Here is a 19,712-nt window from a genome sequence, read left to right as displayed (position 1 = left end):
GCTACTAATATTTAATAACAATACTCTATATATATATATTAAAGTTTGACATGATATATATGACTGAAAGAAAAGTTGAAATGAGAGTACCAAATCAACATCAATTAAGTATAATAATTCTGACACACCTACATCTAGCTATTTCCTTTTCAACTATTGTAGGTAAGTCTCATTCACTTTTATGTAGAAGCAATCTTAATGAGAAAGTTATTATAATATTTTGCTAGCATTATAATAAAATGTTATTCTATAATTAATTAATAAGTTTTTATAATAATTATTAAAATAAATTAAATAAAACTCAATACTAAATTACATTCATTTACAAAATGTATAATAAATAATAAATTAAGCTGTATTCTGAACTTATTTAGAGTACCAAATGAGAGTTTATTCTCCATAATATACAAAAAGCAAAATAAATAATCTTATACTTTTTTTTTTGCTAAAAGAGAAAAATAATCTCACACTTCTAGTTTGAGATAAATAATCTCATATATATTAAACTATTTTGGAAGAAGATTATTAATCATAGTCCCAATGTTCAACAAACTTTGGATGACAATTAATAATCTTAAACTTAATCCTAATTCTATTTTATTTTGCCAAACGACGAATATATTATTAAGAGTTAGTTATTTACATGTTTTACCAAAGTGAAGGATGTCGGTGTCACATAATGTAAGTGTTGTAAGTTATTATTCGTGTTTTAAGGAATACGTAGATTTCAAATAAAAGCATTAAGGTCTATCACTAAGCCCAAACAATATAAATTGGGTTGAGCTCAGAATTCATTCTGTCTTCCCGGAAAATAATACATAACTCGCCTATATGAGATTCCGCAAAGCCTAGTCTGTATTTGGAAGGTCTATCTCTGTATATCTAGAAAAAGTCCTCAGTGTGTATCTGGAAGATTATTTTTCCTATTTTTTTGCCAAATCGCATAAGATCATAAATTACTTTCCCAAAATCTCGAACAAAGAATAATATCTTGATAAAAAGGGAATATGAATAATTAAAAATTAGGTAATTAATTTACCCACGAATATAGGAGACAGTATGAACAAATAGCTTTGTGATAAGACTTCTACGTCAACATGCATAAGGTAACTCGTGGGTCGGTCTTCACCAGATAAACCTAAACTTAATGTATTATTTGTAAACTCTTCATTAGAGGAGAAATTATAACTAGTATGACCTCTATAATATAATACTCACTGAATCCTTCATGGAAAAGGTTGAAAATTCTGAGTTTACTTGCTCAGAAAAAGAATGGAGTACTACTCATATACTCATTGTAATCCTTTTAGGATTTTTTAGCCTACTTCATAATAATACTAAGTTGAAGGCTATTTAATGTCATAATCACGTAAAAACTCTGAGTGTCTTCTTCATATATATTTCTTTTAAAATTCTATTTTTTTTAGCTCTAATATTTAATAATTAGCTTTTTGAAAAACTCGGTAAGCACAAGTAATTTGTTATTTTAAGTAAATTTAAAATTAAATATGTAGAACTCAATATTGAATTGTACCTAAAATAATATAATATGAGATGGAGCCAAGTATGTACAACTGAAGGGGTCTTGGCCCTCCCAAATTTTTTATTCTCTAGTAAAATTATACTTAATATTTTGAAGAAAAAAATTGCATTTTAACCTCTCCTTAATTTGTGTTTTTAGCATTTATTCCCTAAATGATAGAGCTATCTAATTGGGGTGAGTAGGACCCAAACTAATCTAATTACAAAACTAATTCAATCTAATGCATATAAAAAAATTGGATACACAATTACAATTTGATTGAATTTAAATAATTGAATTATAATTGGCTTGAATGGGTTATTGAATGACATGGAATTAAAAACTAATCCACTCTAATAAATAATAAGTACATATAATGTATATTAAAATAATAATAAATTTAATTATATGTATTTTTCCTGATTTTGTCCAAAATACGTGGATCAACCGGACTGTGACACGTGGACTGAAGAAGCAGGACTTTGAGATAATTCGACTAAGTCTTCTTAATCAAAAGGATCAGCATTTAACATGCCTCCCGGAGAAGGCATGTAAGTTTCATATACTCCCGGAAAGCAAGACTACAATGAGGCATCTCCGGGAGGTATCAAATCCTATCTGAACTGTCACCTCGCATTTAATGCCGCATGGGAGAAGGCGTATTAAAACTGCCATAAGTATTAAAGTCTGACGGGGTAACCCCTCTTCTGCAGCTACTACGCTATGATTAATGAGCCTAGTGACAGCTACTTTATGAGAAGTCACATTAATCAAGAAAGGATAATGAATTACATCCATTAAACCCCTAAAAAGCCTAGGGATTAGACCATGCATTTCCTATGATGTATTCATTGGAAATGTGTGCTTTTACTGAATATTACAGAAAGACATCTACCTCAATTCTAGGGATCACCCCACAAAAACACTATAAATACCCCCCCAAACTCATTAAGGCAAGGGTCGAGAATTCTGGGTTTTATAAGAACTAGAGAGAAAAATCACCAAGAACATTCTCTGTAATAAATACTCACAAATATACAGACTAGTGGACTAAGACTCATTAATGCTCCAACCACGTAAAAATCTCGTGCATTAACTTCTTACAGCTTTCCTAAATATTATTATATTGGTTGCCGAAAACCTCAGTCAACAATATGTAATAAAATAATTTGACATTTCATTTTTACTTGGTCGTTATTAATTTTTTATGAACTCTATCACACTTAATTAAAGAAACCTTTAAAAAATCATAAGAACTCACATATAGCTTAGCTTATGTATTTTTTGTATATTTTTTAATTAGTAACTTAATATTAAAAATTAGGTGCCAAATAAAAATATAATTAAAAAAGTCAATCCAATCTAAATAATAATTGAATTAGATCAATTAGATTGAATTATGTTTATTAATTAAATTAGATCGGATGATAATGATGTAACTGATGCTCATGACAACTACTTCTAGTTGTTAAAGATCAACACCTACTCTACAAGTATCTAGAATTTTCTATCATTTTGGTAATATTATAGAATTTTCTAGAATCATAGAAAGTAATAGTCATAAGAAGTTTCAAGAATATTTTAGTAACATAATTAGTTAGAATTATCTAGAATATTATAGTTGGTTTCTTTTGAGTAGTATAAATAGGGGTCATGGGTCTTCAAGTTGTGCATCCAACAAGAGTGTCTTTAAAGTTTGTTCAAAAGAGTGAGAGTGTGTTCTAAAGTGTCCCTAAAGTCTTTCAAAAGTGTGAGTTATACACAAGAGTTTTGTAAAGGTGTCTAGTATTAAAATAAGAGTATGAGTATTTGGTGTATTGTGGTCTAGTAAAAAGTGTTTAAGTCTTGGTGTAATTATTTTTTCAATAATTAAAGTAATTACGTTTTTCACGTGTTGTGGTGTCCAACAAGTGGTATCAGAGCCGAATCGAGTTCGTTCCAAAAGAGTCCTTTGTTGGGTTTCTTAGAGTGATTGTGTGTAGTTTAGTACTACAGAGTTTGCACGATGGGTGACCTTCAAGTGGCTGGCGGAATTAAGAAACTTAACAACTAAAATTACAACACGTGGTCGATGCACATGGAGGCATATCTCCAAGGCCAAGACTTATGGGAGATCGTTGGTGACAATGAAGTCACACAACCGGAGGACACATCCGCTTTGAAGAAATGGAAGATTAAAGCAGGCAAAGCCATGTTTGTAATTCGGACCACAGTCGAAGATGAGATGTTGGAGCACATCAGGTCGGCGAAGACACCGAAGGAAGCATGGGATACTTTCGCATCATTGTTCACCAAGAAGAATGATACGAGATTGCAGCTTCTGGAGAACGAGCTTCTCTCAATTAGGCAGCGCGACATAACGATCAACCAATACTTCACTAAGGTAAAATCTCTTTGTCGCAAAATCTCTGCATTAGACTCTGGTGCTGGCATGTCAGATGCTAGAATTAGAAGAATTATTATTCATGGATTAAGGCCAGAATTTAGAACTTTTATTGCTGTAATACAAGGTTGGCCAAGCCAACCTCCTCTTGTTGAGTTAGAAAACTTGCTAGCTGACCAAGAAGCGTTAGCTAAGCAAACGTCTGGAGTCTCATTAAAGAGTAACGAAGAAGCACTCTTTAGTAGAGATAAGAAAGGACGACCCCGACCAAATACTAGTAGAAATACTAGAAAATATGATGACAAGGATAGTCATCATGGTAGCTCCCATACAAGGGGAGCTCAAAATAAAGACAAACGGGGTGGTCAATCAAAGAATAACAATAAATTTGATAGAAAATGCTACAACTGTGGCAAGTATGGCCACATGGCTAAAAGTTGTTGGTTTAAGAAAAAAAACTGTAGAAGGCAATGCAACCACATCAAATGCAGAAAGGACAAGCGATGAAGAATGGGACGCAGAAGCATCATTCGCAGTGGAGGAAGAAGAATTAGCTTTGACAGCTTCTGTTCCAGGAAAGATCGACTACAATAATGATTGGATAGTCGACTCTGGCTGCTCAAATCATATGATAGGAGATGAAGAGAAGCTGTAAGACATGATAGAATATAAAGGTGGTCGCGTAGTGGTGACAACCAATAACTCAAGATTACCAATCGCGCACATCGGTAAAACAATAATCACGCCGAGATTCAGCCCAAAAGAAGTTTCACTCCAGGATGTCTACCATGTACTTGGGATGAAGAAAAACTTACTATCGGTGGCACAACTTATGTAGACAAGACTTGGAAGAATGAAACAACAGATTTGTGGCATGCAAGACTAGGACATGTCAGTTATCATAAACTCAAGGTGATGATGAAGAAGTCAATGCTGAAGGGTCTTCCTCAACTCGAGGTCAGAACAGAGACCGTATGTGTTGCCTGCCAATACGGTAAGGCGCATCAATTACTGTATGAAGATTCAAAGTTCAAAGCCAAAGCACCATTGGAGCTGGTCCATTCTGACGTGTTTGGGCGAGTCAAACAACCATCAATCAGCGGCATGCGGTACATGGTTACATTCATCGAAGACTTCTCAAGGTACGTATGGGTTTTCTTTATGAAAGAAAAATCTGAAACTTTTTTAAAATTTAAAGAGTTTAAAGAAATAGTAGAAGGAGAAGTCGGCAAGAAAATCCAATGCCTCCGAACAGACAACGGTGGCGAATATACCTCAGATGAATTTTTTGAGTATTTTCGAGAATGCCACATTCGCTATCAATTCACATGTGCAAATACGCCACAACAGAATGGAGTAGCCGAGAGAAAGAATTTCCATCTTGCAGAAAGATGTCGAAGCATGCTACATGCAAAGAATGTTCCAGGGAGATTTTGGGCTGAAGGTATGAAGACAGCCGCTCATGTAATCAATAGGCTTCCCCAGGCTAAGTTAGGGTTCATTTCACCCTTTGAAAAATTGTGGGGTTGTAAACCTGCAGTAAGTCACTTTCGAGTATTTGGCTGTGTGTGCTACGTATTCGTGTAGCAAATTTGACAAGAAGGCGATATGATGTATCTTTGTGGGATACGACAGCCAACGGAAAGGATGGAGATGTTGCGACTAGGGGTGTTCATAAAAACCGAAAAACCGAAACCGACCATCAAACCGACCAGACCGTAACCGAATTTTCGGTTCCACGTCATCACCGAATTTGGCGGTCGGTTTCGGTTTCGGTTTTTTTGACACGGCGGTCGGTTTCGGTTCTTGAAATAAAAAAATAGTTTAACCAAAAAACCGTCAAAACCGCCAAAAACCGCCCAAAACCGCCCAAAACCGCCTAAAACCGCCAAACCGAAAACCGCCAAAAACCGTACGGTCGGTTTTATACGGTTATAATTTCTAAACGGTCGGTTACGGTTTTCGTAAAATAAAAACCGTAACCGACCGGTCGGTTATAAAATTTTAAAAACCGACCATAACCGACCGATTTTCACCCCTAGTTGCGACCCTACAACTGGAAAGTGTTATACATCAAGGAATGTGGTCTTTGATGAGACATCATCATGGTGGTCATCGCAAAAGGAAGCATTACCAGATTCTAAAGAAATGGAAGATGAATTGCAAAAGAAAATGGGAGAGCAAATTGTTGAGTTACCTACAACTCAAGATACAGATGAAGAAGAAAACACTGAGGACGAGGCACCTCAGAATCTATGGAAAATAGGGGTGCATCAAAGAGAAGGACATGATGATAGTCAACTAGAACTTCGGAGATAAACAAGAGCACGAAAGCCAAATCTGAAATATGCTAATGCTGTTGTAGCTGAAGAAGAAAAGTTCAGAGAGCCAGAGTCATGAAGAGGCATACCAAAACTCCAAGTGGCTAGGAGCTATGAAAGAAGAAATAAGTGCGCTAGCAAAGAATCAAACTTGGGAGTTGGTGCAAAAACCAAAGGAAGTGAAACCCAATTCGTGCAAATGGGTCTACAAGGTAAAAACTTGTCCTGATGGTTCAATTGAGAGATACAAGGCTCGATTAGTTGGTCGAGGATTCTCTCAAAAATATGGGCTAGATTATGACGAGACATTTAGCCCAGTCGCTAAAATTACAATAGTGCAAGTTCTATTAGCACTTGCAGCTAGTAAAGACTGGAGGTTATGGCAGATGGATGTGAAGAATGCCTTTCTACATGGAGAACTGGATCAAGAGATATACATGGTGCAACCAAGAGGATTTGAGGATAAAGCACATCCTGACTATGTTTGCAAACTGAAAAAGGCGCTCTATGGATTAAAGCAAGCTCCACGAGCATGGTATGGAAAGATTGCTGAGTTTTTAGTAGAAAGTGGATATTCCATGGCACATGCAGATTCAAGCTTATTCGTCAAAATAAAGGAAGCAAAGATCGCAATTGTTATGGTATATGTCGATGATCTCATGATCACTGGAGATGATGATGTAGAAATTTATCAAACAAAAGAGAACCTATCAGTACGCTTTCAAATGAAGGAGCTTGGAAAAATGAAACACTTCTTGAATTAGAAGTTGATCGAACTGAGGAAGGCTTATTTCTCTGTCAGCAAAAGTATGCTAAAGATTTGCTGCAAAGATTTGGAATGCTCGAGTGCAAGCCCATCTCAACACCTATGTGTTGGAAATATTTTACCAGGATCTAGATTTACTACCATGTATGTTTCATTAACATCCTAATATGAATTCTAAAACAATGAAATAAACACATATAAAGTTTAGTAAACCTTACATTGGGTGCAGCGGAATATAATGACTCATTCCGTTCAGATCTCTAGCCCTTGGTTACTTTTTGTAGCAGAGCATCACCAAGATCTGAACCTGGATTTCTTTCTCTCCTTCCTTTGATGTTGAATCTCCTTCTTGTTGTTTGGAATCTCCTACAGTCTTACACACTATGATTGAGATACCACTTGATGTGTGTGGGCACTCACTCATTCACTCAAGGATTTCAAAATTGAAGAGGAAAAGAGAAGAAGAAGTGGCGGCTAGAGTAAATAGAAAGAGGCTCAGTTTTCATCTGACAAAGTTCACAAAGTTAAGTGTGAATGAGAGCCATCACTATCTATTTATAGGTAACCACCTAGGTTTAGGTTAGAATTATTTGGCATTAAAATAATAAAAAAATAAATGGTAAAATACACTAAGTGTGGCCGACCATGGATTGTGGATTGGGCCCACTTTGTAATTTTGCCATTTTTCCATCCCATTTTCTTAAAAATGCTAATTTTCCAATTTAACCATTTAAATGCCAATTCTAATTATTTAATAACTAAAAATTAATTATTAAATAATATTGTCATTTAATATATTTATTAATTAGACATATAAAGTCTCTTAATTAATAAATAAACCTAGAATCTCTTTTCTTTACAATTTCGCCCTTGCTTAGTGAAAATTCATAAACTAGACATAGTCTAACTTTAGAATTATAATTGATTAATTAAAATCAATTAACTGAGTCTTACAAGCAGTATGGTCTCAACTAGTATGGGGACCATGGGTCTATATATCCGAGCTTCCAATAAGCAGATCAAGAATTTATTTCTTAAATTCACTGACTTATTAATTCTTCGTTGAATCCACGCATAGAACTTAGAATTGCACTCTCAGTATATAGAACACTCTATATGTTCCACCATATAGACACGTCATTAGTTATCCATTGTTATAATTCTAATTTGATCAATGATCCTCTATATAAATGATCTACACTGTAAAGGATTAGATTACCGTAACACCCTACAATGTATTTTATCCTTAAAATACTTAACCCCGTATAAATGATATTTCAGCTAAGTGAAATGAGTACTCCATCATTTATTTTCGTTTGGTCAAGCTCGAAGGAAATCATCCTTTACTTTCTATTTGTCAGTTAGAAGCTATAGATTCCATATTTATGTTAGCGCTCCCACTCAATTGCTCTATCATGTTCCCAAAATGTACGTATCACCCTGACCCAAAAGTAGACTTAACTAACAAATCAAAGAACATGTATAATACTCTTGAGATCGAACCTAAACATATCAGGATTAAGATCATTTGATCTACGATCAACAGGTGATATTGAATTGAATAGATATTACGGTAAATTTAATATATCTAATCAAAGTTCAATATCGGCCCCTTCCGATTTATACTCCATACATCTGATGCTGGTAAACTTTGCCAATGCCCTTGAAAGGACATAACACTTATCCAAGGTGTAAGAATACCTATCGCTGATTATCATGTCAGTCTAAATCCAGTGAACTGACAAATCAGGGAATAAACTTTCGAACATATAATTAAGATTATATTCCACTGTGTTGACAACACTATAATCATTAACAAATTGATATGTTCTGGACTTAAATAGAATTCATACATTATGTACATATAATCATGAAATAAATCATATGAACCATGCAACATTAAATGTTATTTCTGATCTTTATTAATAAGTAAATCTGATTATATTGAAATGAGTTTTATTTAGGGCACAAAACCCAACACAATGGAAGCTAATGCTAAGTTATGTGCTCATGCTAGGAAGGACTTGCAAGATGGAGCAATGTATCGACAACTGGTGGGAAGTCTAATCTACCTTACATTGACTCGACCAGATATTTCTTATGCAGTTGGAGTAGTAAGTCGATATATGCAGCAACCAAAGAAGCCACATTTGGAAGTAGTACGACGAATACTAAGATATGTCAAAGATACCATTAACTATGGTCTCTTCTATAAGAAAGGGGATGAGGTTAAGATCATTGGCTACTGCGATGCTGATTATGCTGGAGATCATGATATCCGACGATCAACTACTGGGTATGTATTCAAGATTGGATCTGGAGTAGTGTCTTGGTGTAGCAAAAGGCAACTAACAGTGTCTTTGTCAACCACAGAAGCATAGTATAGAGCAACAACAATGTCAGCTCAAAAGAGTACGTGGTTGATACAACTAAAGAAGGATCTACACCAATCTACAGATTCTACAGTGCCACTTTATTGTGACAATCAGTCTGCTATTCGTCTAGCAGAGAATCCAGTATTTCATGCTCGAACAAAGCATGTGGAAGTGCATTACCAGTTTCTCGGAGAGAAAGTACTTCAGGAAGAATTAAAGATGCACCAAGTGAAGAGCGAAGATCAAGTAGCAGACTTATTCACTAAAGGACTTAGCACAACGAGATTTCAGAAGCTGAGATACCAACTCAGTATGAAGAGTCGGTGTTGAGGGGGAGTGTTAAAGATCAACACCTACTCTACAAGTATCTAGAATTTTCTATCATTTTGGTAATATTATAGAATTATCTAGAATCATAGAGAGTAATAGTCATAAGAAGTTTCAAGAATATTTTAGTAACACAGTTAGTTATAATTATCTAGAATATTATAGTTAGTTTCTTTTTAGTAGTATAAATAGGGGTCATGGGTGTTCAAGTTGTGCATCCAACAAGAGTGTCTTTAAAGTGTGTTCAAAAGATTGAAAGTGTGTTCTAAAGTGTCCCTAAAGTCTTTCAAAAGTGTGAGTTATACACAAGAGTTTTGTAGAGGTGTCTAGTATTAAAATAAGAGTGTGAGTATTTGGTGTATTGTGGTCTAGTAAAAAGTGTTTAAGTCTTGGTGTAATTACTTTTTTAATAATTAAAGTAATTACGTTTTTCACGTGTTGTGGTGTCCAACACTAGTATGGTTATTTTCCTTACTCATTTAGATGTTAAACATAAAAAATAGTAAAAGTTTTAAGAATTTTCTTGTTCCATTGTGACATTTATACTTTGAAAAAAAAAAAAAAAAACCCAATTTTGAGTAATTGTTGTCGAGTATTAAGATGTGATCAATTTCACTCTAGTAAATTTTTAAATCTAAGTTATGTTACAATAATTTGAGAAAATCTGATTTTTTTTTTTTTCCATAAGAGTCTGATTTTAGTCATGGTAATTCTTTGATATTCAAATAAGAATTCCACTCATTTTAATTATTTTTGCTGGGCTGGTAAATAATTTGTGCATTTTGTTTCTTCAAGTGCATTTATCAAATTTGAGAGAGAAGACATAGAAATGTGAGTGAGGCATGATGGGTTTTGTATTTTTTTTTTTTTTTGAAAAAAAAAAAACTCAAATTTTGAAATAATGTCAAAGTGAAATAATAAATACATTTATAAATACTTTTTTTTTTTATATACAATCAAACACTTATTATAGAAAGAAAAAACAAAACAATTTTTTAAAAAGAAATTAAGCAAATAATTTTATTAAAAGTTAAGTGGATTCATAAGTTGATTTTAAAAAATACATATATTTTTTAAAAAATATATATATATACCTAAAAATAATATTATTTTACTTATATTGCATTCATGATCACGATAAAAAGAGTGATGATATCGATGATCTGACTTATATCATATTAAATATTTTATAATAATTATACCTACATCTTAGCCTCTAAATAATCATCATTGTACCTCAACACTAGTTAAGTCTTGTTACAAATAAATAAATAAAATAGATAAGTAAAAAATTCAATGTAATAATCTCTTTTATTAATCTTTTAATAGTCGGCACAATTTAAATAAAACACAAAAAAACATTGTTAGATACAATATAACTATTAGAATTTTAAAAATAGATATATTATTAGAGTTAGTTTCTCATTGTTAATGTGTGAAATGTCATATATAAGATGAATGAGCTCTCATTGTTAATTGATTTTAAGATAAAACTCCATTCCATTCATCTTAGCTTCTTTCATTCCAAATTCTAACATAGTATCAAAGCGTTTGTGATCTATTGTGAGCCTTTCTCAATATGTGCACCCATAAATTTTGCAATTTGATCTTCTGAAATTCTTTCAAATATTACATTTTGATCTTGTGGTCTCTTAAAAGTCATTCATTATACAATGGAGACTCATTCATCTTAGTCTATTTCATTCTAAATTCTAACATATATATTAAGAGAAAATAATTTTGTATTTAAAATTATACTTACAAATAATAATAATAATAATAATAAATTATGTGAAATATTACTTTTACATTTTTCTAATTCTCACATAATAATAGACCTACTCTTATCTCATAAAGTATTTTTTTTTCAAAGAAAGAAAGAATTAGTATAATTCATGAAAAAAGTGGTGCTATTTCATGAGAGAGAAAATCCAAACCATGCATATTATTATTAATTAGAAAACCTAAGGCTAAATTTTGTAGGAAGGAGAGAGAGAAAGATGGAGACTTTTGAAAAGATAGAGAGTAAAAAAGACGGAAAAGATTTTTACTTTTCTTTCTGTTTGATATTAAAAATAAAATTAAAAGAATAAAGAGTAAAATAATTATTAAAATTACTATTTTATTATTTTTAATATAATTATATATTTTATTTTAAATAATAAAAAAATCATCTTATATAGTCTTTTTTTTTCTCTTTAATTTTTTTTTTTAAGAAATTGAAATTGTTTATTATGAGAAAAAAATCTCCCTCAATCAATTCTCTCTACTAATAAGTTTGAAAAAAATAAGAGTTTCTTAATTAAGTTTCTAGTTATGATAAATCCAACTCTTTGGTGTATGTATCTTACAAAAAGATACTCTGAGTAATACAATCATTACACAATCTTTCTAGAATCAAGAGGAGACTAAGAGAGAATGAAAAGAAATATATATTTGGTAGCTAACATATAAGTGTTAAAAAATTTATCCTTTTTTTCATATTATTTTTGACAGTTCTAATTTTAAAAATATTCTTATTATATAAAAATAATATGATAATTATAATTTCACACATTATTATTTAATATATTATTTATTTTAATTATAAATATTATCACTCTATAAATTTACTTTTAATTTTTATTTTACTTTTTTTAAAAAAAATAGTATCAATACTATGTAGTGAGATTAATACAATTTTTTATGATAGCATCTATTTATCTCTAATAGTATAACATTTTTGTATTTTACTAAATAAACAATCCACATAATAAGCATCCTCCAAAACAATTAACCATGGGAGATGCTCTTAGTGTAAAGTAATTAATAGAGAAAAAAAAACATGCAAGTGAAGTGAACGATGGTATAGATGGTTTTACTTTTACAATGGAAAATTTGTCTAAATTACAGTACAAATATTAAAAATTTTGTGTTGACATAAATTTACTTATTATTTTTTTAATATAAGTATTTAATATTTATAAAAGATTAAAAGTGTAATTTTCATTCAATTTCGTTAATACACTCAATTTTGACTTTATTAAAAGAAAATTTAAACAAAATTCATACTACATATTTTCATCTAAACTCAAAAACATAGAATCTTAGTCTAATTGATATAACTAGAAAAAAATTACACTTCTATTAGCATTAGATACTTATGCTATTAAAAAAAATCATTAGATAATAAATTTATGTCTCTTACAAACTTAATACTTTGAGTTTTGACTTTGAGTAAAAGTGTAGTGAGTGGGGTACAGATTAGAGGCGGAGCAAAGGAAAGACATGTGAGGTCATTTGCCCTTCCTTAACTTTTTATTAATTTTATTTTTATATACATATTTTTGAATATTTTACATTTTGTCTCCAAAAAAATTAATGTTTTTTTATTTATATCTTTATAGATTTTTTCATTTGCCCCAATAAAATATTTTTATATTTATGCCACTAAAAATTACATTTTTCAATGAGCACTTCCATCAGTGTCTTTATTTCATTCTTTAAAATACATCACTAAAACAATATTTTCTTTATTTTACCTTAAATTTTTATATTACACTATATATCAGTTTCTCTATTTTATTCTTTACTTCATTTAAATATTATATTTTAACATATTTTTAATATTAAACAATAAAAAGAAATAATAAAAAACTAAAAATGAACAAACAGACATCCAATTGAAGAGAGAAATTAAAAAAAATAATAATATAAAAATGATATGTAGCGATGGAATAGAGCTTATGTATAATAGCTCACAATATAAAACATCTGTTGGAGTAGGATTTTGAGACCAATTCTTCATATTTTTAAATTTTTTTTATTTTAAAGCATCAGTTGGGACTGCTCAGTTTTTTTGCCCCCACAAAAATAGGTGGCTAGCTCGGCCACTGGTACCAAAACACTTTTGCAGATCATTTCGAGGTAGATGCTATTTGAGCATTTAATGAAGAATGCTTTCTCTCTCTCAACAGCCAAAAGAAATGGATATAAGTACTTTTCTTTTCTGCATATGCTGTGAGTAAATATATAAAACAAAAAATTGAACACAACACAAGTTTTTGTACATGAAAAGAGAGAATAATAGTTTTTGTAGTTTGTGCAAAAGAAAAAAGAAAGGGAAAACTTCATATCTTCATGATATCAATAGGTGGATCACATCAACATGGCTTTTGTCAGATATGTTTCTATCTACACAAAACCTCTATGAAGCTATGCTTCTAAGTCTCTCATTCTTTGCACATTCCTCCTGTACATTATTAAATGGGAAATTAGGACACAATATTAATCTTCATCACTAAATCAATTTCTCTATATAATTTTACTTCCTTATGCTTACTTAGTACTATGTTTGGTAGGAGAAAAATATAGATGGATAAAGAGGAGGAAGAAAGAGACATTCTCCCTCCCATTTTGAGAATATCCAAGAAAAAGACCAAATAAAATATTTTAAATACAAAAAGGGATAAATATTTAAGTTTAAAAGGATAATATTATAGTTTTTAAATTTTTTCTCAATAACTTTACACTACCAAACAACATAAATGAGAGCAACTATCTTCTCTACCAAACATAGACATAGAGTAAATATTGTAAAACATTACTACATGCTAGGGGTGTTCATCCGATCCAATCCGTACTTTTTTGGTCAAACAACATCCAATCCGCACTAAGTGCTGATTTCATATTTTGGATCCAATCCGATCCGCATAAGAGTTTAAATCCAATCCAATCCAATCCGTAATAGTGCGGATTGGATCGGTTATTTTAGATTGGTTATTTTTTTAATAATAAATTATTTAATATTTCATAGAAAAAAATTTAAAAAAAGACTATTGTTTCTTAATCTCCAATAATAATCTATTTCTATCTCTATTTATATACAAATTAAATCAATATACATATATATATATCAATATATATATATACTTATCTTTAGATTTACACTAAAATATATATGTATCTAATTACTAAAATAAATAAGCTAGTATATATATGTTTAAACTTTATGTGTATGTGTCTGTGTGAAAAAGAATTATTTTTCTTGTGTTTTTTATTGCAAAATAAATAAAATACACCAACTCAATGTATTACAAAAAAAAATTAAGAAATTAGAAGTTTGTGTCTTTTTTTAATTAATATATATTACATATTATAATTTTTTAAAAATATATATAATTAAGTGCGGATTGGATTGGATCAATTACTTTTTGAGGTCAAACAACATCCAATCCGCACAAGTGCGGATTTTAGATTTTTCAATCCAATCCAATCCGCACAAGTGCGGATATCCGCATTTTGCGGATTGGATTGGATTGGATCGTGCGGATTAAATTGGATCGGATACTTTGTGAACACCCCTACTACATGCTCAGTAGAGAAAGTAGTCAATCAACTGAAAATAAATGGAATCAAATTCACATTATGCTGCTGAACATCCAAAATTTTGGACAGCACACACATACAAATGGAATCATTTGGGTATAACTCACTATCAAAAGCGAGCCTAAAGGAGGAGAGTACCTAAGTAGTTATCTACTGGTAACTAATTCCATACTTGATCAATGTGGGATCTTGTTACACCGCCTTTTGGAGCCGACGTTCAAGGTAGCCCACTCTATGGTGACCTATTCTGGATCTAATCCACAGGTCGCTCGTTCTGTATATTGGCCCTTCCGCAACATCGGCCCTAGTTTAGGTTGCATGGCCCTAGTTTAGGATGTTAGGCCTTAGGATAATAAATAAAAAGGGTAATTGAGTAATTGTAATGGAAGGGATTGATGCTATATATATGAGTGAGTAGTGAGGGTAAGAGGGGAGAGAATTAATTTGTTAAAGTGAGCATTAGCTCTTTGGGAGAGAGCTGGGTCTCTCGAATACCCAGCAACTTGTTCTCTTTGTCACTCTAATATCAATATACTAGCTATTTTTTATTGTTGCTACTGTTTGGTTCTATTTTTTTCTATCTTGCTACTGATTATACTCAAAATGATAGGAAATTCCTATCAGAGGACAATACCCAAGTAGTTACATATTAGTAACCAATCTCATACATAATCAATGTAGGATCCTAACAGCTTATCAGTTTCTTTTCCTCCTTCTTAACCGTAAAAAGTGAAACAACAATAACGTGGTTTTAAGATCCACAAGTGAGAAAATGTTCTTTAACATTATGAACAACAATAGTATGTCCGATCATTGTAGATATAACAGCAGACGTGCGGGACCAAATTACCATTATCTATTAGTTCGTTTTTGTGTTTAAGTATATTCATTTATTTTAATAAATGATTGGCTACAAAAGGATTTATTTTAGAACGTGCCAGAAATAATTCAAAATATCCACAAAATACTTTGCTATTTGTTGATTTTAACAAATTTTGCAAGAGAAGATCATCTTAGACCTAATTCGTGTTATCGTGTCGAATTGGTGTCAACATAGTTATGATATGACAGGATTAACGTAAACACAAACACAATTACACAGCATGATTGTCTAAGCTTAGGGTAACATACTAAGAAATCAATTTTAAGGACAGGTGCTAAAAAAAGTGACCGTAATTACTGTGCCTATATAGTTTGAGTTGCTATACTGTCATATAATGGAAACTAAACCTTAAAGGACATACCTGAAAAACCTTCAAGAGAGAATACCATTGTCTTCGTGCTGTAATTTCTGCAGTATACTTATTTTTAAGAGCATCACATGCTTGTTGCTGTTCTTCAAGCCCAAGCTGCACTTTTTCCAGTTTCTATAAAATGGGCAAGTCAATAAAAGCCCCTTAGATCGTTAGATGTATTTCTATACAAAAAGCATGAAGAGTCGAAACATGTCAAAAAACATATACCGGGCCAAGTTATGGTTTGAAGCTACTTTTTCAAAGTGCAAAGTTTAAGTTATGTTTGGATAGAACAAGGTAAAAGGGAATTAAAGAGCTATGAAACAGACACTAGTAAAGAGGAAGAGAAGGTCCCATGTTCGAATCCCCCTTCCCCCGATATCAAAAAGAAAAAATCGATGTAATCATAAGGGAAGATAAGTACTCCACTATATATGCTTAGTCATATGTGCCTAACAAAAATCATACAAACAACGAAAAGGAGTAACAAAAGGATTAACTCAAGTTAATTTTAGTGTTATCTGAAGTTTAAAACCATATAGAACTAAAAGATATAAAAGAAGGAAGAGGACTTCATTTATAGTAACTTAAACCAAAGAGATTTCATGCACCTCCTAAAACAACCAGCCAAAAACTTTCCAGTTTCAATTGTTCCTCTAAATACAGACAAATACCTGTCGGCTACCCTTTACGATTCCCTCCATGGATTCAATGAGTTTCATGCGACCACCAGTGCTTGAAATGGCAGCTTGAAACTGAACATTCAGAAAGAAAAAAAAGAGAGAGCAGCGGCAATTATTGTAAAATAACAAACAAGACTACTAAATCAGCCTAAATGTATACAAATTATTAGCCTTGATAAATACAAAATGTCAGAAATAAAGTGAGATATAATGCAGAGTAGTTAGAGTCCATAATAGTAGACGTTGGAAGAATCAGAGGTTTGTTTGGACAGACAAGTGTGAAGCTAGTTTTCAAGAATTGAAGCAGCAATTGATTACAACTCTGGTATTAGTCTTACTATCAGATCAAGAGAAATTTTTAATTTATTGCGATGCCTTCAGACAGGGTCTTGACTCTCTTTAAGAGGAGATAATTTAGGATTTGGTTAACTTTCCTTGGTTTGATTAGTTTCCTATCTTTGTCTATTTTACAGACTTGGGCTATTTTTTTTCTATTGTTTTTTAACAATAAAAGCAGTGTCTCCTCTTTTCTTCTCTGATTCCAGCTTACATGGTATCAAAGTTTTGGTTTAATTCTACCTTTGTTGTATCTATTACCTAATCTTTGATAAATAACAAGCACTTTTAAAAAAAATAAAAGGTCTCAATCTATTAGATGATAAAATTTAAGTTCTTAAATAGAACTTAAAAATACATACGTGTCAAACAATAATTAAAACTCACAATCAAAGTCAATATAACCATCAAACAAAGCCATAGACAAAATCAAAATTGGAAAGACAAAGTACTTGCACTATTCATACCTGGGAACTTAATGAATTAAACAAGGATGTTTCCTTTAACATCAATTCCTTAATCTCCAATAGTGTATTATAGGTATCATAATACTTTTGTGTTTGCTGATGTTTTCCCTGAATATGAGCATATAACTCTGATAATCTCCCTTCATATCTGCAGAAAGAAAGAGGCCCAACTCCTAATTCTGAATGGTTATGAACATTATAAACAGACATAGTATTGCCCATATTATAAAGATTATAATAAACAAAGAAAAATTGTAACATACTGAATAAGTTCTGATTGAGAAGGCACATCATCAAGCTGGCGTCTTACCGCTAGTATTTTCCTCAGCAAAGGAGCTAGTTCCTACCAGATGAACACAGAATTTCAATCAAAAAAATAAACTCAAGAGCAATGTTACAGTTTCTTATTCTGATTTGCTTAACAAAATCATTTATTCCTAATGAACAAGAAGAACTACCTTCCTAGCCGAAACTAACTCTTCTTCCGATTCACTTAACAAACGGTTTAATCCATCAGAAAGACTCTTGCTGTTGCTGCAGCCACTTTCTACTTTCTCATTTAACTCATCAACATATGATTGCAAATGAGAAAGCTTTGTTGCATTAGAAGACATCTTGATTTCAATTTCTTTCCTTTCAAGCTCCTGTAAGTAAAAGCATCAAACTTTCAGTCTCTACTCTACAACCTTATGAATCAATGGACAACTTGGATTTTTAAGACAGATAAAAAGTTTAGAACTTTCTTATTTTCTTAGATCCATTCAGGCTCAAGGCTTCAAAAGAAGTTGCTAATGAATTCTAATCCATTGTAATACAAATTTACACACATTGGAGACTTAATAGTTTACAACTTAAAACTATTATATATAATGCCCAACAAATTAAATCAAACAACAAAAGGAAAAAGCAATTAAATTATAATACATAACCAATACAACCCAAATTAAAATATAAGAAAGAACCAAAACAACATCTAGGAGTTAAAGTAATTTTTTTGATCAGTGGATACACAAACAAAGCTACAACAACAACAACAATAATAATAATAATATCAATGCTTAAGAAATATGCAACCAAAACCCAAATTACATTATAAACATACCAAACAAAAACATTGTTCTTCAGCAGTTTATTACTAATCAAATATCAATGAAATCAATAAAAATACAAGAAGACTATAAACTATAACTGCAAAACACAAATTGAAAGAGCACCACAGAACAGATACTGTAAAATGAAGATTAAGAAGAAGAAAAAAAGCAATTAAATTAGAATAAAGAACCAATACAACCCAAATTAAAATATAAGACTAGAACCAAAACAACATCTAGAAGTCAAAGTAAATGCAGTCTGTCCCAACGAACATGAAAAAAAAAAAAAAAAAAAGCAATTTTGATCAGTGGATGGATACACAAAGAAACTACTATACTACAACAACAATAATCATAATATAAATGGTGCCAAAAATATGCAACAAAAACCTAAATCACATTATAAAATACATTTATATACCAAACAAAAACAAAGGAGTATAAACTAGAAACTGTAAAACGCAAATTGAAAGAGCACCACAGAACGTTAGATGTTAATAAATGAAGATTAAAAAGAAAAATAAAAATGGTTCTCTAAGCTTGACCTGCGTGAGAGAGAGAGAGAGAGAGAGAGAGAGAGAGAGCGTTGGAGGTGAAGCAATTAGGGTCAAAGGGCCTAAGAAGACGAACCTGACTGTGATGATCCGAGTGAGAAAAAGAGAGCACAGAGAAGAAGATGGAAGGTAAAAACGAGAGAGAGAAATGAGTAAAAAAAAACAAAAGATGAAATCTTGGGGTGTTGCGAGAATCGAACTCACGACCTCTCGCACCCGAAGCGAGAATCATACCACTAGACCAAACACCCTTATTATTAGATTTAATTCGAATTAAATTATTAT

At 31.6% G+C, this 19,712-nt stretch overlaps 2 protein-coding genes and 1 non-coding gene across 4 annotated transcripts; 1 reads left to right on the top strand and 2 right to left on the bottom strand.

The window, feature by feature from the left end:
• Positions 1-1,959: 1,959 nt before the first annotated feature.
• On the bottom strand, positions 1,960-19,674 carry LOC115725642 (uncharacterized). 2 transcript variants are annotated; one of them, XM_061117535.1, is made up of 8 exons: positions 19,504-19,674; positions 18,241-18,426; positions 18,046-18,125; positions 17,783-17,930; positions 16,971-17,051; positions 16,306-16,428; positions 13,834-13,925; positions 1,960-1,970 (listed from the first exon to the last, which is right to left on the bottom strand). In XM_061117535.1, the coding sequence occupies exons 1-7, from the start codon at positions 19,657-19,659 to the stop codon at positions 13,881-13,883; spliced, it is 819 nt and encodes a 272-aa protein (XP_060973518.1). In that variant the 5' UTR covers positions 19,660-19,674; the 3' UTR covers positions 1,960-1,970; positions 13,834-13,880. The 2 variants fall into 2 exon arrangements, with proteins under 2 accessions (XP_060973518.1, XP_060973517.1); XM_061117534.1 differs by lacking the exon at positions 1,960-1,970 and having other exon boundaries at positions 13,661-13,925.
• Positions 8,975-9,373, top strand: LOC133039380 (secreted RxLR effector protein 161-like). Its single transcript, XM_061118265.1, has one exon. It carries the CDS (start codon positions 8,975-8,977, stop codon positions 9,371-9,373), a length of 399 nt encoding a protein of 132 aa, XP_060974248.1.
• TRNAP-CGG (transfer RNA proline (anticodon CGG)) lies at positions 19,607-19,678 on the bottom strand. The gene has a single exon. It is a non-coding gene; the product is annotated as a tRNA-Pro (tRNA).
• Between the last annotated feature and the right edge of the window lie 34 nt (positions 19,679-19,712).

The sequence above is a fragment of the Cannabis sativa genome, chromosome 6, assembly GCF_029168945.1.
Source record: "Cannabis sativa cultivar Pink pepper isolate KNU-18-1 chromosome 6, ASM2916894v1, whole genome shotgun sequence".
In the NCBI taxonomy this organism is placed as follows: Eukaryota; Viridiplantae; Streptophyta; class Magnoliopsida; order Rosales; family Cannabaceae; genus Cannabis; species Cannabis sativa.
The sequence above is the reverse complement of the archived record's forward strand: the minus strand, read 5'-3'. Positions and strand labels throughout refer to the sequence as shown.